Below are 27,726 nucleotides of genomic sequence, written 5' to 3'. Positions count from 1 at the left end.
TGCAAAAATTATGAACAAAAAAAATTATTTTTTTCTATTACTATAAAAATTCATATTTCTGGGTTCCTTGTGGTCAGAATAAGGGATTTAATTTTTTTTTCTTGCCAAGAATACAACAGCTTTACAAAAGGTAACAAAATCATAATACAATCGGGAAAGATCGGCCTTTCTCGGTTTTTCCTATTCGATGATTTTTTTTCTTCTTTAATTATTCATACAACTTTTTAATATTTTGTATTTATACATTGATTATATTGCTAACAACGATAACTATTTATTTTTATAAATAAACAAGAACAAAGGTTAATATTTAATATAACATAAAAAATAAATTAGAGGAAATATTTTTGACAATTTTCCATTTAAACCGTGTTAAACTATTTCAATGAGTATATAACGTAGCTAATATTGGAGATAATTTAATTATACATAGATTCACCGAGTTTAATAAAAAAAAAGAGAACTTGTGACAGATATTTTCTTATTTTAATCATAGGTTTTGGTTTTGTTTTTTAATCTTACATCATAAGAAGCTACACAAATAAAAAAAAAGAGAATAATACGAAAAAATGTTTATTTTTTAAAAAATATCGAAAGTGACTAAGGCTAAATATTTGATACAAGATAAAATGAAAATCAAACAAAAATATCTACAGTTCATAATTAAAAAAAACAAAATTTCAGGTTAGAAAAATGTTACTTAAATAAATTGAAATAAAACTGAGATCGCGATTAATACTGTTCAAGCATATATTTCCAAAATAAATAAATTAATTAATTACTATATAAATATAATTAAATCTACACCACTACCACCCCTGGAGGGTTTTGAGTTCTATACTTCGCTAAGGACTGTTTCTTGACCAAGGACTGTTTTAAAATGCAAGATAATACGGTCAACATCTGTGCTAAGCCATTAGGCTTTTCTAAACGAACATTTTATTTTTTGGTTAATTTTAGGGAGACGATAAACAAACACATTGTACATAATTAATAAAGCATTTTTATTATTTATTATTTAATATTTACGAAATCGCAAATTTAGAAGAACTTTTAGGGCAAAAATATCCAAAATAAAAAAAATCTTTACAACAACTAATGAAGATTCAGGGTTTCAGCACTTCGTAAGGAAGTACTGTTACTAGATCAACTGTTTTCCAATAAGGCTCGACCGCCAGATTACAATCGCAAAATATTATATAAAGTGTGAAATTAAAAATACCTTTACTACAGATAAAATCATTAATCATAAGGGACAAACAATGCCCACTGCCAAAATAAGGAGACTAATTTGTCTTATTTCATTTTTCTTTATTTTCAATGTGACTAAAATCTACTTGGCAATACGTTTTTGGCTTAGGTCTGATCGGTTTCTTTTATAAGACGTCCTTTTTCAGGGACCCCGGCATTTTTTGTTTCGACATCACCTGATTATTTTTTAAAACTTTAATACTTTTGATATAAATAATAAAAGCCTAAATCAGATGGAATTTAAAATAATAATATCCTTCGTCCACCATCGTAAGATATTATTATTTAATACGAACAGGCAAGTATCAACCAAATTTAGGTGATAACATTTGTTTTCTAGTATTCTTCAGAAAAATTCCACTAAACTGTGAATTTCAATAAAAGTACAATAGTAGAGGTGTGTCCACAGCTCAGCGACTAAAATGGTCTGTAACTTCAAAAACCTTATCGAAATTCGATAGTTCAATTTTTATCAAACAAATTAAAAATTATATCTTTCTTTGTAGACTGACTGGGGAGTGGTGGTTCACTGGTAAAGTACTTTGCTACTAACTTCAAGTACCCAAGTTCGAAAGCTCTCAATCTTAATTGGATCAAAATCTGACGGTTGTGCGTGATTCTGACCAAATCACCTCTTTGCACAACTGTAGGCCTAGTAGGAACAGCACTCTCTCACTAAGTATTCCGTCTCTAATTCTTTATGGGTTTTAGTGGTACATTTTTTTTTTGTATTTTCGAAAAACACATGAAAAAATGGTAATGCTTTTCTCTGGAGTATCCTCAATGCTGGTATAGAGATAGATTCCTGAAGTTCAAACATCTTATGCTTTCAAAAATATGTTTTTTTTAAATCAGTTTTTTTTATTACATTTCCTCAGCATTAGGACACTTGTTAAGTAATTAATTTGTTTCTGCGTATTATGACAATCCTATAATATATAATTATTGTACTTGTGTATACTTCACAGGTTCATTTTAACTCAATACAATAGTATACTTACTGGTTTATGTGAATGTTTCCAAGAATAAGAATTGAGAAAATCTACCGATTCAATTTTGGCATTAAGTTACTTTCACTCGATGATTATCTTCGGAATTCGTTATTACCGTCCGCTTTTTAGTTTCAAAATGGCGGTTGAAAAGATGTTCATGCTAATTCATTAAGATAAATAGGATGCATCAATAAGATTAGGTATCACTTTCTCAAAATGTTACAAAAAAAATTATAATTACAGTAGCAAACGTTAGATTAGGTCTTATGAATGAAAATCTTCCAGTAGAAGATATAATTAATACAAATAATAAACTACTGAGTAGTAATTTACAGTGTTTTTAAAAATCTCTAACAAATAAATAACTATTCTTTTAAATTATACCAATAAATAAAAATGACTGTTGAATCCCTCGGCTAGGAAATTACAAAATTTAAATTTTTGAATATTAGGATTATTTAATAATCCAAATAAATGAATAAATCAAATTCATGATGTATCGATATAGCACCATTTTCTCAAAATTATTTTAAATGCTAACATCTATAGCTAACACAGCAACCCTCGTATGGGGTGGAGATATATATCTGTTATATCCAGGTATTTATCTATGAATGGCACGAAATATTATATAAATATTTTAGAAAGATATGAAGATATATTCTCTTGTTCAAGATGATATTCTCTTGTTATCTTGAATTTATAGCCATTTTAGTACTAAAACATAGTATTAATATAGATAAACACAACAACCCGATTCTCCATGACGGTATACACGATAGGAACATCAGCCATACACCCGGTCTGTGAGTTACTACCAGCAGAGTAATGGGCCTCACAAACCCTACAACCCAAGGGTCAGTGAAATCGTATTTTGTTATGAAGTACTGCTACTAGCTGAACGCTGTTGCAAGGAGGTGGTTTAGTCAGAATCACGCTTGACCGCCAGATTTTCATCTAATTAAGGGTACCCACTTAAAGAGGCTGGGAGGACCTCGGAGCGCTTCCTAACCCCTAAGGTTGACTCATGGTTATAGTAACATAGTAATTAATTATCTGCCACAGCCATATTCGGACCCGGTTCCTTGCTGTTCGTAGCACAGTACCTTGCCACTGAGCCACTTATTTCTATTTCTATAGACATAAACATAAAAATAAACATTGTAGATTGTGATTATAAACTAGTTGACAGATATTTATTAGCCAGAGGCTCCAATCAAAACTAATGTCTCAAGATTACAAGACTGAAGAGGCCAGGATATAAGGCCTGTCCAAGTAGATTTATGAGGGATTAAAGAGACAAATAATCTTCGGGCACCCTTAGAAGGTGAATGAACTTCTAGCTAGCTCCAGAACAAGACAGTCGCGGGTGTCTCAGGTATTCTTGGACTGGAACCATTTTGGCCAATGTCCCAGTTGACTGGAACCGTTGGAGCCTAATGCAAGTCTATCAGGCAGAGTACAGGTGATCAACGTTTCTATGTAAATTTATCATGGAGTTAGAGATATAATTGTTTTTAATTACATATAAAACGAAGATACATAAGTATATATCACTTTTTTTCCGGAAACACCATCGTATTTTTTTAAATATTTGTTAAACTATTATTTTTCTTCCCGCTACTAATTTTTCCCTCATTAATTTTTAAGGATTTCTTGTTATAAGGCATAGTTCTATAAAAGAAAATTAATAATAATTTCACAAGATCGTGTTTAATTTTTAATTTTCTTATTTTATTTTATTTTAGTAAGAATGTGATCATTCATCACTTTTACCAATTGCTCACAATGGTGTGGCAGATTGTAATATCTATCAATAAATAAAGTTTTAAATATTAAAAAAAATTGTTAATAAGTCAAGCTAATTTTAAAAACAAACACATTCCACCTCGAGTCCTGTATACTAATAAATAACACAAGGACCGTTAACATGGATTAGTTAAATTAATAGACTTTATTATGTTAAAAAAATAAAGACCGCACATCATTAGTACAAAATATTTTTTTAAAAAATAACTTAAAGATATATTTATGATTTACTTTCTGACTGTTGATACTTTACTGTCTTGAAAACCTACGGCGGATTCTAGGGAAGTAATGAATTACTTCCACGTTTAATTTCTCCAATCGATAATTCCTCATAAATAAAAACTTGACTCACCAATGTATTATGAAACGAATGATAAAAAATTAATCAATAATTCTTACTTAATGAAATATATGTGTTGCACAGTCCATTCATTAATTTTTTACATTCAACATTTAATATTCAGTAAAATTATTTGTATTTAAATACAGAAGTAAATTTCACTGTTAATTAAACAACATTAAATTAGGTAAAATTTCAAAAATAATAGCCAGTTATAATTTATTGGTATTTGATAAAAGCTCTGAAATTGTCAATTTTTAGGATTTTTTATCATTATATTTTATCAAAGGAATTTTTTTTTAAAAGTTTGTTTTGGTTTATTTTCATTAGTATAAATTCATTGTCTCAGATGAGTAGGTATATTAAATGTAGACTCATTCGATATTTTAGTTATTTGTTCCATCGAAAAACAAATCAGAATATTATGGTCAAAAAACAAATGACAATACACCGGTGAATTGGAGGTTTACATAACCAGATATTTCTAACTGTTTTGTCTTTCATGATATAATAGATAGCAATGGAATGTAAAAAATATATTTTTATAATTCATAATATAAATAATAATTACAATTTATAACATTTTTTATATATTTTGTAAAAAAACTTAGGAGGGAAGAAAAACAAAAAAACTGTTTCCGCCCAGGATCGAACTGGGGACCTTCTGCGTGTTAGGCAGATGTGATAACCGCTACACCACGGAAACGCTAAGTGAGGGCGAAAAATTTAAATTCAAGATGCACGATAAGTTTTTTTTTTAAATAAAAAAATTTAGATCAAATCAGTCTTTTTGGAGTTTTCCCAATATCACAATTACGTTTATTTATAAATTAAAGAAAATATTTAAATTGCATTTCATTACCATAATTTCTGTATTAAGAAAATTAATAATAAAACATATTCTAAATAATATAATATATAACAATTAAATATAATTGAAATAAAAATAAATTAGGGACTAACTATTTTTAATTTACCACTATTTTCACCAATTGGTACTAAGCTCAAGAGACCAGGTTAACAATTTATTCTATAATCAATAAAATCTTAACTTTATGAAACCATTAAATCGCTTAACGTGCTTGCTAAACTGGATACAGTCCATCACGCAGGAATTCGAATCGCGACAGGAGCATTTCGAACAAGCCCCATTCTAAGTTTATAAGCTGAATCCGGACTATCGCCACTTTCGTTCAGAAGATCTAAATTAGCCATCAATTACAGTTCAAAATTATATCTACAGACAAAACATCCGACAAATAAATATATTTTTATCCAAAATTTTCTATTCTTTTTCGACAAAACCAAGAATCAACACTTTCGTTATCAGAAAGACTCTCCTCGGCTATCACTTTTCTCAAAACGACAACAATTGACAAATCCGAAAACAATCATCCACCATGGACCTTCCAACGTCCTAAAACTAGACGTCCTAGACCTGTTCAGATATTCGAAAAATAATACCGAACCAGTTGAATATAAAGCACACTTTTCTCGTATAATTCAAACATGCCGGAATCCTTTATAATCTATACAGACGGATAAAAATCAGACCAATCAGCAGCATCATCCTTTGTAACTAATGACTCAATGTTCAAAATTAAACTCCACTAACTATGCCACATATTCACTGTCGAACTAAATGCAATAGCAGCAGCACTTCACTTCTGTTTGTGTTTGAACCACACCAACATAACAATAATTACAGACTCATTAAGGTCGTTAAAAGGTTTAGCTTATATGTATCCAGAGCATCCGAAAATTTCCTGCATCCATTTTTACTTAAAAACTTTACACAATATGGGTGTATGTCAGTTACATTTATAAGGGTTCCAAGCCATGTAGGAATCCCAGGGAATGAACTAGCCAATCACGCTGCAAGAGAAGCACTTGGGAGCTTCCGGGATGGGTTAAAGCCATTTTAACTCCATCAGAAAAGAGCAAACCTCTTGGAAAGGAAGTCAAAGATAAATGATAATCTTTGTGGAATGAAAGCCCAATGAGTGAATTAAAAGTTATTAAAAAGAATGCCAAGCCATGAGGAACCTCCAGTCACAAATGCCGTAGAGAGATTGTAATGACCAGGCTGAGAATAGGTCACACGAGGCTCACCCACTCCTATCTTATTTTAAAAGAAACAATAAGCCGTATTTTCTAACAATTCCCATATTTCACACCATAGCTTAGGACTAAACCCAGATATTTCAAAAACCCTCTGACACGATGATAAAACAATAGAATTAGTGTTTCAGTTTCTAAAATCACAACATTTACTGACAAAAACATAACATTGAACGGAAAAAAAAAAATAATCAAATTAATAAATAAATAAAATTAAACGAATATAAGCAAAATTAAATTATTTATTTTTTATTTAGTATTTATTTATTGCTATTTACAACTGTACATTATAATACATTTAGTAAATCTGATCTAGGTTAAATTGGAGTGCTACAGGCGTGTAGAGAAACTACCCATTGGTAGCACTCTAATGACATTTTACATTAGCTGGTCTCGTGGCCATCTTCTTTTCAGGCACCTCGGAGGATTGTCAGGAATGGAAGAGGATGCAAGATTAGAAACTAGGGGGTTTGAGTGGTTAGAGAGTTTATAATGGAAGGAGTGATATCTGGTTCGGGCTAGATCGGTTACATAGGGAACATTAAGGTCTTTATGTATGATTTTGTAAGGACAAAATAAGCAGCATTGAGGATTTTACGAAGAATTTTGGATTGTAAGGATTGAATACGAGAGGAATTCGAAGGTTTAGTGGAGCCCCAAAGCTCAACTCCATATGTCCAGATTGCCCTTATTACAGTCATGTAGATCAGTCTTTTGTAATGTGTTGGAAGTTTAGACCGTTTGTCTAGTAAGTGCTGTAATAGTCGAAATCGACGTGCAGTTTCCTGTCTAGTGTGAGGATTCCAGGTTAATCGCTTGTCCAAATGTAGTCCAAGGTAGCGTATCTGTTCGACAGGGGTAAGAGTAACATAAATAAATGAAACTGTAGGGCAGTCAGTAGGTTTACAACGAAGGGTCTTTACTAATACCTCTGTATTTGATAGGATTTGTTGAAATTTACCTTAATCCTCCAATTACGACACCAATCTTCGAGGGCTGTGATATGGGATTGGAGATTTTGGGATACAATTAATGGGTTATTATTAACTGCGAGCACACATGTGTCATCGGCATACATGGTGAGGATAGTGTTAGGATTGGTTGGGATGTCAGCTGTATAGACGGTGTAGAGGATGGGACCAAGGATACCTTCAAAATTAAATGAAATATAAATGGTGTTGATGACCAATGAAGTTTGGCGCCATTAAACAAAAACAAACAAACCATTAAATCGACGTGTGTAAAACATATTGAATTTATTTTAAATTAAATGAAAAAGAAATAAATGGTTTAGCTTTTGTTTCTTTTCATTTAAGATATAAAATATATTATTATTATTTAATGAAGACAAAAATATTATGATTATAAAATTAATGTAATCAATTAAAGAATAAACATTACAATACATTTTTCCCACATTTACATTTACCATTTTCAAACTTGTTTTTATATCCCAGTCACGTTATTAGAATATCGTTAAGTTTTTCTGGAGATTAATGATATGACGTAAACACCTGAAAAAAAAAATTATCTAAACTTACTTTGTAATTGTATATACTTACAGAAGTATAAGGAAAAAATTTGAAAGCAGCCAGTGGATAGGGCCGAAACATCGTTAAAATGTGGATAATATGTGTACATGTATTGAACAAAACTATTAATATTAAATAGTTTTAATTCAAACAATGGGTCTAAAATGTGGTCCAAAGGATTTTTCCACTATTAAATAATTATAAAATTCTCGATATATAAATAATTAAGTCAGATCTCGATAACTATATTTAAATCTCATACCAGGGTTCACGACCTCGCTTAAGTGGTAGAGAAAGGATACATGAAAATTTAGGTACAAAGAGAATAATTAAGCACGTACATATTCTGCGACGTTAAAACCCTACGGTCATGAGAGACGCGCCCAGCTTGTAATGGCCAGCCGCGCCCATCCCAGTTGTGCAACATGCCCAGCCCCATCAGATAGGCAGCACACATCAGGGTTCTATGTGCACAATATTCAAATGCCTCCCCCCTGTGAGCAGCCGGAACAGGAATAGCCAGTCTTGGCTTTGGACATAGTCGAGTAATGGAGCACAATAGATGATTAACCTCCTTCAATAATTACTGACACTGATTAACTGTATAGTTTTAGCAAATCATCACTACTTGGGAAAAGAGTTGGGCAAAAATTAACTATAGATGAGACTAATAACTAAAATTATGTAGTATACATGACAATTTTAGCTATCAGTCTCATCTGCTAATTTTTGCCCAAGTGAGATAATTAGATAAATCAAATCATACTTCTAAATATGAGACAGTTTTCTACGCATTTCTTTTTCTCCTTATCGTTAGAAACTGATTTTTTTTTAATAACTCTCTGGTCATTTCTGACATACGGGGAGGGGTTATTTAAAGGTGACCAAACTAATCTTACCTTGATGGAGGGTCAAGTTTTTCATTTCATAGGACCACCACGATATGAAAAAAGACCACCTCCCAGGCCGGATTCCAACTGGCACCGCCTACAGTTCACAGGTTTCCAGGACCTGCGCCTCAACCACCTGAGCTACTACGACCATCTCATAAATTGGGACTCTGTCGGTAAATAGTAACTTATCGTGCAATATTCTATTTATATGAAAATTATGATGTTAAAAAAACCTCTTCAAAACCTCTCTCCATCGCATCAAGGGTTAGGCAGGTACACAAAGAGGTAATTATTATTATTATTTTTTTTTATGATCTCCTACCAAGTCATTTTTGGCATACGGGAGAGAGGGAGGTTATTTAAAGGTTACCATCCTATTCTTACCATAGTAGAGAGGCAAAGTATTTACTTTGTCGGACCGCTACAGAAATAAAAGTCGACCTTGCAAGCTTGGTTCGAACCGGCGCCGCTGCAGTTACTAGCCAGTAAAAGTTATTGCTACCCCCTAGGCTACAAACGGCCCTAAAAGGAAGTAATACGTTTATTACCACGTTCGACCGCCAGTTTATTCCCGGAGGGTACCCATTATAAAGAGGATAGGTATATACCTGGGAGACTACCTAATCCAGAGTTAAGAGTTGTCCAACGGTTAAAGTAACAAAATAAATAAATATCTACCACAGCCGGATTCGAACCTGGGCCAAGAAGTTAGAAATAAAGGACAATACTCAATGAGCTACCCAACTCGCAGTGTTGGGTGTATAAAAGTATTTAAATGAAAAATTTTTGTCAGTGATTGCTTAAAAAGGTTCTACACCTCCCTCTCAATTCAACGACTTGAAACTGGATGGCCTCGCACCTCTATTAAAGTTCTGAAGAGGATACTTGATTGATCATAACAAATTTTATGTGTGCCAGATGATGGAGTTACCTCACCCTCATTCATTACAAAACAATACTACCAGTCAATCGTAACAGAATTACAGTATATTCAAGAGACATTGGAGTGTGAAAAGCTGCAATCAACCCACTGTCCCAAAGAACAGTTTAATGGGATTATCGGGAGAGCACAGAATTATTGGCTGATTATAGACATAGAATTTATTCCGAATAATTCATTCAGTTTTCGATATATAAACGTAAATTTACTTGATGCAATTGAATCATATTTACTATGATAATTCTTTAAACATGAGAAAAAGTACTTCCATAGAATATATCAACCCAAAGCTGCAGACACGAAGTTATACCGACCAGACACGAATTAGACACACTCGACTAACCAACAAATACTTACTGTCAGGAACATCTAGAACAACATGTAGACAGTGTAACGTACTAGTAACTGTAAATGTGTTAACAGTTACTAGTACGATACATGTGTATAATAACTGTTACATGTGTATATACCTTATATGTGTATAATAACTGCAGGCATTTGATAAACACTGATTATCATATCATTTGGCAACTTTAATAACCGATAATAGCCCTGATATTCAGGAAATATTTAATTACGTTAAGAAAACGAATATGTACGAATATATAATTATCTTTATTAAATCAATTAATGTCACTTACTGTTATCGAATTTTTTTTTCAATTTTATTGATTTTTTTTGTAAATATTAACTATTGCTATAATATCGGCTACTATATTTTAATATAGATATCGTTAAATTAGGGATGCTTCTAAGATTGATATTCAGTCAGTATGCATAAGCAAACATCACCATCGCTGTGAATTGTCATATATTATATTTAAAAAAACAAATGAAAATCCTGATAGCAAAAACCGGTTCCATAAATACGATTAGTAGACATACCCATAAATTTATTTTAACAAAAAGTCACTAATTTCAAGCCAGAAGATAGCTGCCCATTGTCCTTAACATATGAATAATACTTTGATTACTTAAACAGCTTTTCTATATTCAATGAAGTTGTTAGTAATATAGACGGGACAGAATCGTCACCAGGTTGTGTGGAAAATGTCATTGCTGTTTGTAAAATGTAGCTGTATCGGAACGATAATAAACAATGCAATAAAAGAAATACATATACGGAAAAAAGAAAGAATAACATAAATAGTTAATGATAAATAAGAAAAGTATTATGGATATCAATAATATTATAGAATGTAATAATGTTCAAATTCACAAAATGTTAAGAATAAAAAAAATAAACTAAAGTTAAAAAGTAGTCTAAAGTATTAGGGTAGTTCGATGTTTCAATTAAAAAATATTTACTTTTTTTTTTCAAATGAGTATATTACTGATTAGCATTTACTTTATGGTGAGAGCCATAATATAATTACAAAATTCATATCATCACTACGTAAAATTACTAGTCACAAAAAAATTTTTCCATTACTCACCGACAATGTTCTAGGGACTGTTCAAAATATGTGCAGCAATAATTGAGAGTTCCTCTTTCTCTATGTGGCAGATGCATTTTTTTTTCGACAGTTGTTCCCGAATTGGTGATCTTTGGGGGTAGTGACATGCGCAATCCCCAGCGCACTACTCCACTGCTCCCGCACCCCGTATGCCAGAAATGGCAAGGGAGGGGGATATGAAAAAAAAAATTTGACTTCCGCTCGCTATGCTAGCTCAAACTAACGGATATTTTTCAGTGAAGCTCGCATCCTAAATTCACATATAAACGAGGTTGGCCTGCGCTAGTGAAAACGTGTTTTTCAATTTGACTATACAACTAACGCTGAGTTGCTCTGTAGTACAAGTCGACAATCACTAGTGTATGTCAACCTTTCAAAATAACTTCTTCTTTTGTGGAGGTGACAAATCAGACCCAATGTCTAATAATTACACATTGTTTACACACTATTGCTAAAGTTTCAAGAACCCCATACTATTTTCAATCTAAAATATGTCATAAATAAACAATTTACTTTTAATAATAACAATACAGTCTGTATGAAATAAATTAATAACAATATTTTAATACTCGTATATAAACAAAATAATAATTGAATAGGTATTTGATATGGAACACTGATAAAATATCCCTCGAGATTCAAAGTTTTTGTAGGAAACATAAATGAAAAACTTTCAGGGACGGGCGTGTCCCTTTGAATAACAATGAGGTTCAAATCAGTCAACAAAATATAATCCTGTTTGGTTTAATAAAAATGATTATTGTGGAAAGTAATTTTATTCTATCTTTTTTTTTCCTAGTTTAAAACTTGTTATAAAATTCGTTCATTTTATTGTCATTACGATAAAGTAAGAATTTTAAATTAATTTTCTTATATTCTCCTTCATTACTCGATTCTGCTTAGTTTTGACTTAGTCTTTTCTATTTTAATATTATCTATAATAGCAATTTTAAATTTTTTTGCGGGGGACCAACTGCACTCACGGTCGATTGGATGTCAAGGATTGTGGGCTAGGGGAAGCCAACCCCTCAAATCAAAACTGCCAATTTACTGTCGCGTGACGAGTAGTTCCTAAGCGGTGGAATGCAGGTCTTCTGATTTATTGAGAACGTGACGAGTTATCGTTTTATTTCTAAGAGCCGACGAGATATGTCTCCCGTTTTTAAGATACATTTAGGAATTAGTGTGCACGAAGGCTCTAATAGATAAGATAATAAGTTGAAACAGACTGTGTACTTACAAAAATTATTATGAAATTATTTATATATTTTCTTATAAATTATATCAGAATGATAGAGAAAATATTGTGTATTCTTAAGCTGAGAATTTAGCTTAAATAATCTAGGATAGCTCATATTGAATGAATTTTATATTTTGATCACTACATTTAAGGCCGTATTAATAAATTTAGGAACATTATGAAGACTTTATTAATGATCTTTACATGAATACATTTAGGTTCCCTAAAAAAAAAAAATAAATAAATGCTTCTTTACACTTTATATTTCTAAAAAAACAATAGTTCCAAGGAAAATCATCATCATAAAAAAGGCCACTAATATCAGCTAGGTCTTATCCTCATGAAACAAACCTGATTCAATTATGTTATATGAAACTATTATCCATTTCCCATTGTTAGCAATAGGAAAAAATTGATAAATATAAAATATGAAAGAACAAGAAAATTAACTGTTTTCTATTACATGTTGTTTGATTGACCGTGATTGTTACGACAATAATAAACAAGTTATGCCGATCTTTACTAATAACTATTTTACTATTAGCCTTATAACCATGGTAACAGGAAAACATAATAATATTTGCTTTTACTGAACCTAAAAATGAAAATATGTATATGGTAAGGTTATAATCGTTATAAGAAGAGGGAAAATAGAGGGATGTGGAGAAGAAAAGGAAGCATGAAGCATTCCATGGCTCCTTTCCATATAATTCATATCATAACATCTATCACTATGCATATCATCATTAAAATAATTAGAACCCTAATCAAAATTAATTCACTCTCTATAACCATAAATGTTTAGTTTCGACCACTCCTACATAACCTGCAAATTATCTAATAGATTTTTTTGCTGTTAAATCATGTTTTAATTTTCATTGCAATTAGTTTATATATAGTCCATTTATAATATCCAACCAGCCAGTCAAAAGTGAAGTAACACCTGTTCTTGAGCTGAAGGTGCACACACATATACACACAAATAAAAAGCTATTTAAAATTTATTTTGAAAGCTAATAAATGTGCTAATCATACTAAGATTTCACCTGTTTATATAACTAATAATTAAAATCGAAAAGTTCATTTGTTCTTAACAATACGGTTTCAGAACTTTTATTTGAGATAATATTTAAAAAAACATTAGATTTCGGGTTTTGTATACCGATTAGGTGTAGGAATTGAACTTTACATGCCGCACAAATCGAATGAAAAATATTATGTACAAAGCTCCGAAGACGGTAGAGTGCAAAACGTGATAGCTAGTATTTTACTAGACTACCTGTTTATTACGGCTATAAAATTGGTGTAATTTTATTATTTCAGAGTTGCCAACACATTTCGAACCGCCGAAGCAATGCCAGGAAAGGCAGCCTGATCCCATGATTCATTTCAAACTGATAGTCATCTGGCAGCTGGACGAAAAGTACGTCTCCGTCAAGAAGCACATTATTTCTCTACCTTGGACTAGAAATCTTCAGATCTTTGTGAGTGTATCATATCCTTCATTTTTGTAGATTTGCTAAAAAGAAGAAGAAAAAACTCCTATTCTGAGAAACTTCTTAAAAGAAATGTAATATTTTTTGGAAAGCTAAAGATGCATTTTAAAGGAGACCTTCATTAAGGTGTTCCTAAGGAACGTTCATAAATACGACATTTAAACTAGAATAGGATAATTTAAATGAATTGAAAAACAAAATTAATGTTGTTTAAGCTAATCTGTTGAAATTTTGAGAAAAATAGTATTGTCTCTATTATCTTTGCCAGGTATATCTTCGATGTTGCATAAAAAAGAGGAATTCCACAACTAAAGCTTTTTTTGGATTTTCACTTTTTTACTAAAATATTCATTGATAACAATTATTTTAAGTATGTAAAACACAATTGTAATACTATCAGTTTCTCAAAAATATAAAAGCATTATAGGTTTTTGAAGCGTGGGTAACTCCTTGGTAAGCCAATGCTTCATACGACTACAAACTCCTAGGACCCCGGTTCGAATCCGACTGTGGCAGATAATTATCATTAGTATAATAATTATGAGTTACCTATAGCCGTCGAGTCAGCCCTATGGGTTCGGGAGCCCTCCGGGATTTCAACAAATCACCTCCTTGCACAACCGCTGGTCTAGTAACAGTACTTCATAGAAAGGTACTGCACCCCTGACCCTTCATGGGTTGTAGAGGTACAGATTTAATTAATGTTTAATAGCACTTCCAAGGTAAGTACTCAACCCACATATCTCAGTTGGTGTATTTTTGTTTTAATTTTTACACCAACTCTATTAATTCAATGAACGGTGTTAGTAGTAATTTGTTTTAAAATATTATATTTATTTAATTGAAATACTACAATATAGGTCTATTTACAATGTAAGTGCATAATAAGAGCATTATGCAATAAGGTATCCAACCAGTAATTGTGCTGTACCACGGTTAGTAATCTTCCCTTAATAAATTGTCAAATCTAATTGCATATTTATTAAATATAGGATCATATTTCCCAAATCCATAACTATACTCAAACAATTCCTAAGATTCCATTATTCCATTCCTCAGAACACCCTCCTACTTTCCTCTCTCGTCTTCACCCACTTCGACTACGGTTCCTTGGTCTATGAGTTGAGACTGAAGAGACTCATGAATTCTTCGTAAGATTCATCTTTGGGTTTCCAAGGCGCTCACAAGTCTCCTGCTGGTATACCGCGTTAAAGTGGCTCTATCCAATACCTCCGAAGGCAATACCTCGATGTTTTCCTATTCCAAGTTCTTAAAATAAAAAACCTACCTATATCCTTGATCTCCTTACTCTTCGTTCATCCATCCATTCATTAAACACCAGATCCCATCGGATTGATTTATATATGCCCTCCCATAGAACCGCCTTTGCCTTATGTGCAACCTCCTTCTGGAATTCCCTTCCCATCTCCATTCTCCAATCCTCACATTCTTCTTTTAAACACCACCTATTCCTTCACTTATTGCATAACCAAACCTCTGCATCATTGTTAACAATATAATTAAGCATATATTGATTAACATTATAAACAGTAGTTAAGCCATGATCTCAATGTGATTTCATTCTGCCTATTGGAAACATTTAAATGCTTGCCAGACAAAAATCATAGTGTATGCTCCATGTATTTATTCTTAGGGATATATGTCCCAGAATAAATTTCTTTTTTATTTCATTTCATTTAATGTAAATCCCTTGTAATTTTATAATAATATCCATCTGGATCATCTCGCCTGAACATAATGTAGCCTTATATATAAAGTCTTATAAAACAATATCGAATATTAACAAGTTCACGGGTTTTAGTTATAGGCCAAGTAATTGTTTTAAAAAAGGTTATCATATTTCAAGAGCTCAAAAATGTCAATTATTATTTATTAAGTAATACTTTCCAAACACACAAATATTGTTTGATATTTTCCAAAATATTCGTACAAATACACATTTACATTTACATACCAAGATTATTCGGGATTGAAATAAAAATAAAAAGATCTTTGAAAACGACAGGACCATTAAAAAGTACTTCTCTTCAACCACGATTTTTTTTTTTTAAATAATTATTTGAGTGTAAAAAGGAATAAAAATCTATTGAATAGATTGTTGTAAATTATTATTTGAGTATTACAGGGAATGCTTTTATTTATATTTTGTCCGCATTGCAACTCCCCGCTATGTAGGATGAATAGAACCATCTTCTAAAAGGAGAAGCAGAAGAAAAATGAGGCGGGACTTGAATGGGCGAGGAAGCTCATTAGTAGAGCGGCCACTTGGTCTCGAACCTTTGGTCCTCTAGCTCTAATGAAAAGTCCCTCGCCACAACGGAAGACATTCATTACAACCACTCCCTAACTTCGGATATAGTTAATCGTTAGCTATATAAAGCTCAATACAAAAACCATAACATTTTCAATTGTCAATGGATTTAAAATAATAATTTCGCCTACATTTCACTTACCTATATATAGAATCTATAGTGAGGAATTATTACAATCTGGAAAAAAAATTTCGGCGGATATATACGTTTTGAAGTTCTGCGAGTCCAAACAACCAAGTATATACTTAAGGCAGGTGTGCCTTGGACTTTTCGTTAAAATGGACTTACAGCAAATGCCACTTAATATCTCCGGCTTTAAACCTGTTAACTGGTTTCTCGAAAAAGACTCCCAATGTAGAATTAAATGATATTCCATATCAGCTTAGCCATATTTGCTTTGAAATATCCTGAGAGGGTTTAAATGGCGAATATTTATAATATCTTATTCTAAAGTAACTTTAATTTTGATTATTTTAAATTATTAACTATTTCGCATTTTTATTAGTAGTTAAACATGGATATGTATTAACTATGAAAGGATTTAATTATTAATTTAAGGAGATATGAAGACTTTTTTTTCAGTTTGAGATTTGATTTCTTCGGAAATACGAGTTGTATTAGATCGAGTCATACAGTACCTTCCGATGAAGCTAAGTAGAATCTATTGTTCGTATCTGCCCGCTATAAGTTACCATTAAAAGTTTTTGTTTTAACAATGTAGACGAGTCATTTAGTCTTTTGTTAGCTGGCTTTTTTGATAGACGTTACGTTAATTTTTTTTAACCTTGATATGGAGGGTTTTTGCGAGGATAAACGCGCAAGAGCAAGTCAGACAGGCTGTCGAAAATTTCTTCTTGTTCAAACCATCCACATTTTACAAGGAAAGAATTGATAAACCACCAGCAAGATGGGAGAAGGTTGTAGATAATAGTGGTGAATACATAATAAATAAATATATACGAGGAGAAGATAGTTGGGAGTGCGGTCAAAATAAAACACAAGTAAGTTACATCAACTTATTTGTGTTTTATTTTGACCGCACCCCCAACTATCTTCTTCTCGTATAAGTCATCCACGGTCAGCTATCTCTCAATTATAAATTAATATAATTTTGTTATCTAATGGAAACAAAATAAACGTCTGATAAAAAAACCGAAGTTACTTATGACTCGACACTAATAATTTAGACCTATTATATGCTGTTACAACGTCAATGATATTATGAAATATAATATTTAACACAGAATGTCGTTGAATGTAACGGGAAATGACGAAGTACTAATAAACTAAAGTTAACTGTAAACTGGCGCCCGAACGGGCAGCCAATTTTTCCGTTTTACCAGTCTGATAAATATTGTCATGTCTTACCTATATTTGAGCGTTTCAGTTGATAGATTGACAAACTCCATAAAACTATTATCAATATTGGTTCAATAAAAATATAGAATGGAATAAGTGATTAAGAACACTCTATTAATTTTAGTTGTGTTATATTTTTATACTTTTACCATTCTTTTAGAAAAGAAAAATGTTGAAATTTTAGAACGAGAAATATTATTAAATATGCTATTCAGTTTTTGAATTATTTGAAAAACTAATTGAATGAAGTTAAAGCTTTTCCATCAGAATCTGCACAAAATACCAAATACAAATAAGCGAAATACAGATATTTATTATAACATATGCTATTATGCTAATCATAGACATACAGACTTCATTAGGCTGAATCTTAGTTGATTTAATCAATTAAAATTAATTTTATATATATAAATATTTGGCCGTTTAATTTCAATTTATGGAAAATACTTTTATATTCTTATCATTGTTTATTTTACATAAATACTATTTTCTTATATTATTACATATTTTTCTTTTCACTTGTTTTTACATCATTTTGACCCTGCCTTAATTTACCTTTCTGTATCACATTATCTTTCTATGTCAACATGCTCTTAGTTGTTTTTGTATATTTTTAGCCCTGATGAAGTATATTTTTGTTCCTCTTTTCACCGTAATCCTGACCATCTTGGCCATAATTTAAAATTAATTTTGTTTTCATTTCAAGGTAATTTCTACAAACGTTATAATTCCAGTTCTTTACATTTCGAGAAACGTAATACGCATACAAAATTGACCATACGTCATAACTCTTTTTCTATTTTTTTATGGGATGTATTATGTATATTATGTAATGTTAAAAGATAAAATTTCAGTTTCGTCAAAAATCATTAAAATAGAACAGGAAAGATTTATTTACTATTGTTAATTGACTGCCCGTCTGCACATAGGTGTCAAAGGTTTTAAGTATTCAAATAAAAACCAAAAAAAAGTAACGAAATCGGCCAAGAGAAAAAATTGCATAGAGGGTCAGTACAAATTAATTTTGATATCAATTTAATATTTAAGGGGAAGTATGAACATCCCGCATGGTAATGCAACAGCTCAAAAAATATGGTTACAATTATTCAATAGGAAATTAATTAACAAATTAGCTTAACTATTGCCGTCAGTTTGAAATCAGTTACAACATGTGTGTGGGCGCTCTGGAATTGGATTCTACACCCACATTCACTTGAGTAATTGTTTTCTCTACTTACATCAAATGTTATACAGTCCCTTGCTAATATTGTTGCTATGTTATGTTTTCTACCCTTGTGAACAAATAGAGTTCATATTGTTAACGTCAAAGTTCCTTTCTTGAAAATATTTAAAAAATACAAAGCTTAAATGATTGCAAATATACCAAAAAATTATCGATTTTATAAAATAATAAAAATTATAAAACAAATGTGTCATTTTATCAATTTTCCAGCTCCATTTTTAGGCATTTGATGAGTCTAGAATTCTCTTCAAGACAAGACAAAAAACCATCTCTTTTGTTTCCTCTAGTTAACATAAATATATTAATGTACTACATTATTTCATCAATAACATTCAAACATTAGGAATAAAAAATTAATTGGTAATAATTTATAATCACTACTCCAAAAAAGATTGGAGCAACATGACCAGACTGTACGTCGATTAGTATATTAGTTATAGGTTAGCTAATAATATTAACTTTCTTAGAAGAGGAAAATTTCGCTTATTTATTTCCCGCTTTAATTAAAGTTTATAATAAACGACATTTTTCGGCATCACTTCGCGCACTATTTACTTCTTCTAACTTGTAAATATCGGTATTTAGTACACCTATATACATAAAAGGGAATGGTCGAATTTTTATCACGACAAACTTTTGAATTACAAGACCGATTTACGTACAGGTTTTTTTTTTTCAAAATGTTCCCTTTCACCGTTCTCGAGTAGAAAATAGTTATAAACAAAATTAAGCGGTTTTGGTTTGTATATCAGAAAGTACACTTTCTTTTCACGGTTATTGTACACAAATCGATTCGCCTCTTTCTTAAGAATAAGGATAAAGTATTACTAATTCTTTTAACCAACAAAAAAAAAAAAATTATAAAAACATAATATGACTTGGAGTTATAATATATATATATCAATAATTTTTTTTTTTTTAGTCATCCTAAAACTTCAAATACTATTTTTCGGGGAACTTTAAAATTCGAAATTTTTCTCCTCGATTGATTTTTTTTTTTTTTTCCCAATGTCAATTGTTCATAAAATCGATCATAACTTATCATTTTATCCAATTTCTACGCTGATACCATTAGAAAGTAGAATGTCTCAGCCTACATCAACTAAATTAAATGCCCTTAAAGGACAAAATATGGATTTCAAATAAAGAAAAGATTTTCAAACGTTTTCTTTTATATCTCCGGTTCTGTTTTATTAGAGTCAGTTTGTGTCTTTTGGTGCAGTTTATGAAACCCTAAACCAATTCCAGGTTTGGTGTAGATTGGTTGAGTAGTGTTGAAGAATTTTTATTTTTTAGATTTTTATAAAGAAATCACAGGCGGAAAATTTTGACTAGAATTTTTTTTCGAAAATTCGTATAAAAGGGTTTCTTGAGTTGCTAAAAACTTTCAACTTTGTTTCACTGCTTAAAAATCGTTTTCCGCTTATCAATAGGTCAGTCGGTCTGATTTTTTTTTCAATATAGTCCCAATGTTTGGGGAACCGAAAGTCTGGATAGCGCAGCATGTGGCCAACAACAAAAACTTACCTCTTCAAGCCCCCTCAGTGGAGAGAAGAAGCAATTGAAGCATGAGAGTGTCATCTTCTTTTTCTACAACCACTTCTTTTTCTTCACTCTTATTTGGTGAAAAAATGAGTAAAAAGAGAAGGAGGGAGGAAATCGAGGAATGAAGATTGGATAACAGAAACGTAAGTAAGTCCACATCATTCAATATAGTTCACAACATCCATCATCATCATCAATAGGGATATAAAATTTCTAATAATTTTTTATCTGATTTCCAACAATTTTTAAAAATTTACCAAGAGCTATCGACCATTCCCACCTGGAATTTCGTCTAAGAGGGAAAATTCCCTGTTGAAGGAGCAAGTAATTCATTTTTAAAAGGTTTGGGAATCGGTTACCTCCGCCACTTTTCGAGTCCGAAGCTACAAACGTACAGTCTGGTTCCCGCCTTTTTTTTTGAAGGACTAAGTAAATAATTACCAATTAACTTATTGATTTTTATGCAATTAAAAGGAGGTGTTGGTATTTTGTTTGTAATAAGCAAATTTTCGTAAATGAACTTCTCTTCCTCGATTAACTGAAAAAAATTGAGAAAAAGGCCAGTACAATTATGAAAAACTGGATAATTCAATAATCTTCTTGGAGGGACACTCTATTATAGTTACCACTGTTCACTGCTCAGGAGCTATATGAGAGGGTGAGCAGACTGTACCCGTTCTGGAACAGGGAAGAGTTCCGGATGTATGGTCGATGCGGAGACCTCTACCTCCCGATCAAGAACTACATCACGCTTACCGCTACCCTACGCCACATGGCTACGTACTCCAGCGATCTCTTGTACCTCGTTAGGAGTGGTAAGTACTGCAGATAATGTATAATGTATGTAGCATGTATAATGTACAGCATGTATGTAGCAGCAGCTTATATTTGCTGTTTGTTTTTTTAAGTTTAAAAACGACTACTAATATTAGATAAATACTATGGAATATTACACTAATTATATTACAAAAAGGCCACTTTAATGAACAATTCTTTTTGTTTCGAATTTTGGATTTTACCTGTAGTACGAAAGTCCGTAGGATAAAACATACATCTGTAAATAATTTTAAAAAATTCTTTCTATATCATTTCTATAGCACGGAAACAGATTTGGTAAAGTAACGAATTAGGAATTTTAGGTCTTTCTTCCGAATTTTCTTCTATAATTCCTAAACAGTTGATCCTAGTGAAATATAATAGCTCAGAATTGATTGGAGGAAACAAAATATAAAATTCAAATTCAAAAATTCTAGATGCATATTAACAGTTTTATGCATTACTAAAGGTTTCCTTTAAGTGGACACCTTTAGATCTCTTAAAAAAATTATAATTATATTAACACTTATTTACACTTTCTCTTTCAACGCAAGTTAAGTGTGTTGAAAAATTTCTATAAATTCTATAAACCCGTTTATAAATCCAAATTTTTTAAAGAGAAACTAAAGGTGCTCATTTAGAGGAATCCTTTAATAAGTCACGCAAATTTTAATAAGTGGTATTTCTTAGGAATGTTTTTAAAGAAAGAACGCTCTAGAACTCCATGCAGAGTTGGGCAGGAATCATTACATGAGTAATTTATTACATCTTCAATTACTAGTTTCATTTACACTAAGATAACCGTTAAAAGGCCCAAAACATTAGAGTTTAGTTATTTTGAAGAACAATTACAATGATGAAAATGTAAGACACAAGTATAATTATTGTAATTGGGTAAAAATAATTGCTATCCACTATACAATTAATGCATTATTCATAATCTTAGTTACAATCACTGCTTAGTGCTAAATGCAATGTAAATGCAATTACAAATACTTCTTTACCTTTAGTGGTTCAAATTACAATTACAATTAAATGTAGTTTAACTCATATGTGGAGGATCCAGTTTAATTAAAAATATTTTTTATGATCAGAAATCCTAAAAGTTAAAATTAATTGACAAGTATGCGATCATAAAATCGATTTTATATTTATTTTCACCATAAACAATAATATGTTAATAAATCTATACACCAGCGCACAATCTTAAACTGGATATCAGTTTCATATTTTGAAGCCACTGTAAAACAGATTTTTTCAGTTTTGGAGTTAAGTATTTGTAATCACAATTACTTGTAATTGGTAGTAACAATTACAGTAGTTCATCAAGTAATTGTAATTTCGAATTACAGTAATTTGCAAACAATTATAATAATTATTATTGTATTTACTTTTTGCCAAACTCTGACTTCATGTGATAGCATATTTGTAATTCGATCATATTTTAATTATTGCCTCCTTCGAATTCTAAATCTTGGTAAAATTTTACTATCGGATAGTATTTTCGTAGAAGTAAAATTTAATAATCAAATATTATACTTCGTCAACTTAAAGATACCTTTTTCACCTATCTTATTCACATGATTGTTTACAGATGTGGTAACAGAAACTATGATGACAGTTGAAGATCTTAGACTGAGATGGCATGTGAGAGAAAGGCAAAGGGAGAGAGCTGACATAAAAATAATAAAAAAATGGTAAGCAAGAGAAATGGAATTCATATAAATTGCTTTTAACTGGTACATGTCATATGAAGGTGTTTATATATCAATCTTTGAGCGTTTGAATGGTATTTTTAGTAAGCACTATTTATGCAAAAGCTGTAATTGCCATACATATGCTTTAGTATGCTTGTAAAAAAAGATTGACTAAACATGTTTGTGAATCATGCTTTACTTAGTGTAGCCACTTAAAGGATGTACTAGGTTACCGTTATACATAAAACAATTACAGGTAAACTAGAGTGAAGGAATTTTACAGTTGAGATTAATTGAATCAACGTATGCAATACAGAATACCATAAGTATTATGGTATTAGCGATATTAATTAAAATAATATTACTTTCGATATCAAAATAATATTAATTACTATGTTCTTACCTCTTCAGAACTCAGTACACCCCTTAAATTACAAATATTAGAAAAATGGCAGGCCAGGTGTGATGAAAGCTCTCCGAATAAATTAAAAGAAATAAAACGATCTGTAAAACCATGGTCAACATCCTACTGCAACAGCCGTAGGGAGGAAGTTGCTCTAACCCGCTTGAGAATAGGTAATACTCTCCTCACGCACTCTCACCGAATCAGAAAACTGCCACCTCCAACGTGCAAATATTGTCTGGCCATTCTCATGATTAGACATATTTTCGAAGAATGTACTCACTATTTGCCAATAATAAACAGGATAGGACTGACCCCAAATTTATCAGAAGCTCTCACAGATAAGGAAGCTAAAATTACATTAGTATTTGCATTTTTAAAAGCACATCTCCTTCTTTATAAATTATAACTCCTCTTTGATTTTTTTTTATTTATTTATTTTTTTACTTTTATCGTGCCATAGGCGTTGATGACCAGAGGGTTTTACGCCTTTAAGCAACAATCAACAACAACAATAATATTACTTAGAATTTTAATTTTGCAACAAAATCCCCAAGACATAGCGTTCCTTTATATAGATAAAACTATATAAGTTATTGTAGGATGATAGCCCGGGTGGCGGTCTATAAAGGTATCAACATAGTAGAAGAGAACTATAATTGTAAACCAACGTTCCTCACTACTTTGCAGGGTTTCATCAGGGCTAAAAGAGAAAACAAGATACAAACATTTTAGAATTAACAGTACATTAAAAATAAAAAACATTTCGAAACAAATGTTAAGTTTATAAAGTATATAGAAAAAATATAAACAAAATAAAATATTAATAATAACAATATGAGGAAATATACATGTAAGTAAACTGGAAACAAGTAAATAATAAACATAACCCGGTGTGAAGGGACGTGACGGTCGTGGAAGTTGCAGCGCAGGTCTCAATGCGCTCGTTTCGGAACGTCGTGGGTTCGATTCCCACCTGGGACAGTTAACATTCATTTTTCGGCGGTCCCGAGGAATGAATCTGACACTCCCACCTAGGTTAGAACGCGGCGACAACTTAAGAAGCCGTCAGAGGTTGGCTAAAAGGACCATTAGACCCACTTGCCGGACTTCCCCATACCAAGTACCAGTGCCAGTAACCAGGTGTGATATAAGTTTTCAGCACAAATGTAGACACATAAATTGTAGGAGACTACTCATTAAAACTAGTTTTAAATATGGTAAAGATAAAGATGTTCTTTATTTTTAATGTTCTGTTAATTCTAAAATGTTAGTATCCTGTTTTCTCATTTAGCGAAGCCTTACAAAGTGGGCCAAATCAACACCCGGTTTACAATAAATAGTTCTCTTTTACTATTTTATAGCTTTATTGACCGCCACCCGGACTATCTTCCAACAATCTACTTCATACGGTCAACTATCTTCTTCCAGTATATAAGTTATTGTATATATATATATATATATATATACAATATATAAGAGACAAGAGTTTTTCAAGTGATATGAAGTTGTGAAATGAAAAATTATCGATATAGCATACGAAAAACGACAAGAAAACAAAGTAAATATAATCTTAACAGTTAAATTTCTTTTGTGTTTGTTTTATATATAACAGCCATCCATTACAAACTTTAGAGGGCTGCACAAACTCAAACATAATTAACTAACATACATAATTAATCTTAGGTTGTAATTTTTAGAAGCGTACTTGAGAGAATGTATGGTAATCAGGGCTTGAGCAAACATAACGCTTCCGTAAAATTACCTCAAAAAAATAAACACACTCGACCATGTTTGTTATTTATTTTATTTTTTTGCTGAATCGTCTTTGAGTTTGCCTTATAATTTCTCATGGGTAAAAGTAATAATCAAGTTTAAGAAATTAAATTTCCTCCTAAATTAATTATCATTATTGAGTACACTGTAATAATTATTATTAGTTAATTTTTAATAAGTAGTAAATGATATATAGCTATGCGATCATTTCAGTAAATATTAGAGCATATGCCATTTTTTTTATACTTCAAAAAGATTTTTGTCAATAATTTCATACGATTGAATAGTATCTTTAATAATTTATTTACCGGACCAATACCTTTTAAGATATGTTATCTATTATCAGTTCTTACTCTTTCTAATTATATATTTATGTACTGAATTATTTTGCTATAGGGTAGGAAACCAAGGGTACGAGGGAAGAAATTCTCAGATCCGGGGAGAGCACGCTCCTCCGACCGAGTATCCCGTGTCTTATTCTAACATCTTCTAAGTCAGAATCAAGAAAATAGCAGAAGTGATGTAAACTTTTTGAATTATCTGTATCAATTTAATAATACTGATATGTCTAACCCTAAAATAAAGTTTAGCCTAAAAAATAAAATAAAATTTATACCTTGAGCAGTCTCTAAGAGGTCTTACAGTCTAAGGTAAAGGAAAATAGTCCGGAGAGGTCGGATAGGAAGATATGTTACGGTTGCCATGGTGAAATAAAACAGTGGTTCGATCTGTGTAAACAAGAGGTTGTCAAGGTGAAAACAAAACACGAGCGATATGTTTTAGATGAGTGGGTTTTGTTTTTGGTAAAGGTGAAAGTTTGATTTCGGAACACTTTACGATTGTTAAATGTGAATTGGTAATAGTTTAAAGGCCCTCTGTCTGTACTGTTTGAACTGGAATATCACCATATGCGAAATGTTGTCATATATGTTTTGTTTTTCAAAATTATGGTGATTTACTTCAATGGGCGGTCATTAACACTAGAAGTGGGGATATAGTGCAGTGACGTTTCTTCAGCATGTCCTGGATAAGAGAATAATAATGTAAATATAGTTATTAAGGTTAAGCATTAAGTTAAGGTTAAGACAACCTATAAGTTTTAATTGTTTTATTAATTGATAAGAATTCTTTTTTTTTTTCCTTTTTCATTCTCTGTATATAGATTTCATAGTATTATTAAACTTTTGTACACATAGTTCTGCTGTTCTTTCTCTGCTTTCAACTTGTTGATTATGTTTTTTTGTTGTTGTTCACGGAATACTACGATAATTCAACCAGTAGGTAGGCAACACCCCTAGGTTTTCTGTTATCTACATGTAAAGGTATTCGCCAGTGGTCATAATTCAACAATTGTTTATATAGTGGTATAGTTTAGCTATATTGTGGGCATGATGCTTCGGGGTTTTCGTTATTTCCAAGAAAAAAATAAATGGCGCCTAAGGAGTAATTCTTTATTGTTTTATCTTTTTTCCCTTTTGTGATTATATTTGCGTTAACTTTCGCATAAAGGAAAAAATACAAATATGTTATTCTTTATTATTTCCTTTTTACTTCCTAATGTACTTTACCTTTGCAACATTTACTTCACCAATATGTTTATCAGTTACAACACCGTTTATACCATATTTTTTTTCATGTGTTCCTGGAAATTTACAACTCAACTGTACATAAATCCAGTAAATTTTATATTAGTTTATAATTGAGTGATACATGCGTGTAGAGAAACTACCCATTGGTATCACTCTAATAATATTTCCACATATATCAGAGAGTCTCGAAGCCATTTTCTTTTCATGCGCATCAGAGAATTGTCAGAAATGGGAGAGGAAGCAAGATTTATAAACTGGTGGATTTGGGTGGTTAGAAAGTTTATAATGGAAGGAATGGTATCTGGTGGTAAGCTAGAGGAGGTAAGTTTACTTTCGGCCACGTGAGGCCCTAGTAATGCCTTATTATGGGAGCCCCCCAATCCAGGCTTTCAGTTCCCGAAACAGTAGCCGTGAGTCATCCCTGTGTTTACGTTAGTTTTTTTACTTATTTGTCTGTTATTTAATTTATTGGTCTATTTATATTTATTTGTGATGTACATATATTATTTCACCTATTTTGTCATTATTATTTTTTATTTTATATATTTTTTTTCTCATTGACATGTATATATAGTATGAATGGACTTACAACCTAAATACGCAATAATGTTGTCTGTATCATTTCGTGTTATTTTCAATAGAGAGTTACTATTTAAGCAAACATTAAAAAATTATTATTATTATTTTTTTTTATTTTATTAATATTTCTTCTCCCCCTATTATGTATATTACCATTTATTGTTCACCTAACTTAAATACTTTTTTACTATGTTTACTTTAAAAATTATTTTCGTTGTTGTGGCATAACTGCAATCCCCACTCCTCCCAATACCAACCGTCACTTTGTTTTTGACTGCCGTCAAAACAGGTATGCATTCTGTCTCATCATTTGAT

General features: G+C 31.3%; 2 protein-coding genes and 1 non-coding gene across 8 annotated transcripts in view; 1 reads left to right on the top strand and 2 right to left on the bottom strand.

Moving 5' to 3' along the window:
* Positions 1-27,726, bottom strand: part of LOC106685918 (F-box/LRR-repeat protein 16) — a 356,715-nt gene that overhangs the window by 29,329 nt on the left and 299,660 nt on the right. The window lies entirely within an intron of this gene.
* Positions 5,026-5,098, bottom strand: TRNAV-AAC (transfer RNA valine (anticodon AAC)). The gene has a single exon. It is a non-coding gene; the product is annotated as a tRNA-Val (tRNA).
* LOC106685919 (uncharacterized) overlaps positions 13,647-27,726 on the top strand; it is a 41,486-nt gene continuing 27,406 nt past the window's right edge. For 3 of the 4 annotated variants that reach the window (XM_024358947.2, XM_014428926.3, XM_014428925.2), the window contains exons 1-5: positions 13,647-13,813; positions 13,899-14,059; positions 21,195-21,366; positions 22,962-23,064; positions 25,640-25,765. In XM_024358947.2, coding sequence (XP_024214715.1) covers positions 13,765-13,813; positions 13,899-14,059; positions 21,195-21,366; positions 22,962-23,064; positions 25,640-25,736 — 582 coding nt within the window. In that variant the 5' untranslated portion in view covers positions 13,647-13,764 and the 3' untranslated portion in view covers positions 25,737-25,765. Of the gene's footprint in view, positions 13,814-13,898; positions 14,060-21,194; positions 21,367-22,961; positions 23,065-25,639; positions 25,865-27,726 lie in introns of those variants that run through there. The other variant, XM_014428923.2, reaches the window with a different exon arrangement.

The sequence above is a fragment of the Halyomorpha halys genome, unplaced genomic scaffold (genome assembly GCF_000696795.3).
Source record: "Halyomorpha halys isolate HHAL.00 unplaced genomic scaffold, Hhal_1.1 Scaffold755.1, whole genome shotgun sequence".
Taxonomy (NCBI): domain Eukaryota; kingdom Metazoa; phylum Arthropoda; class Insecta; order Hemiptera; family Pentatomidae; genus Halyomorpha; species Halyomorpha halys.
Note: the sequence above shows the minus strand (reverse complement) of the source record. Positions and strands in the feature narration are given on the sequence as shown.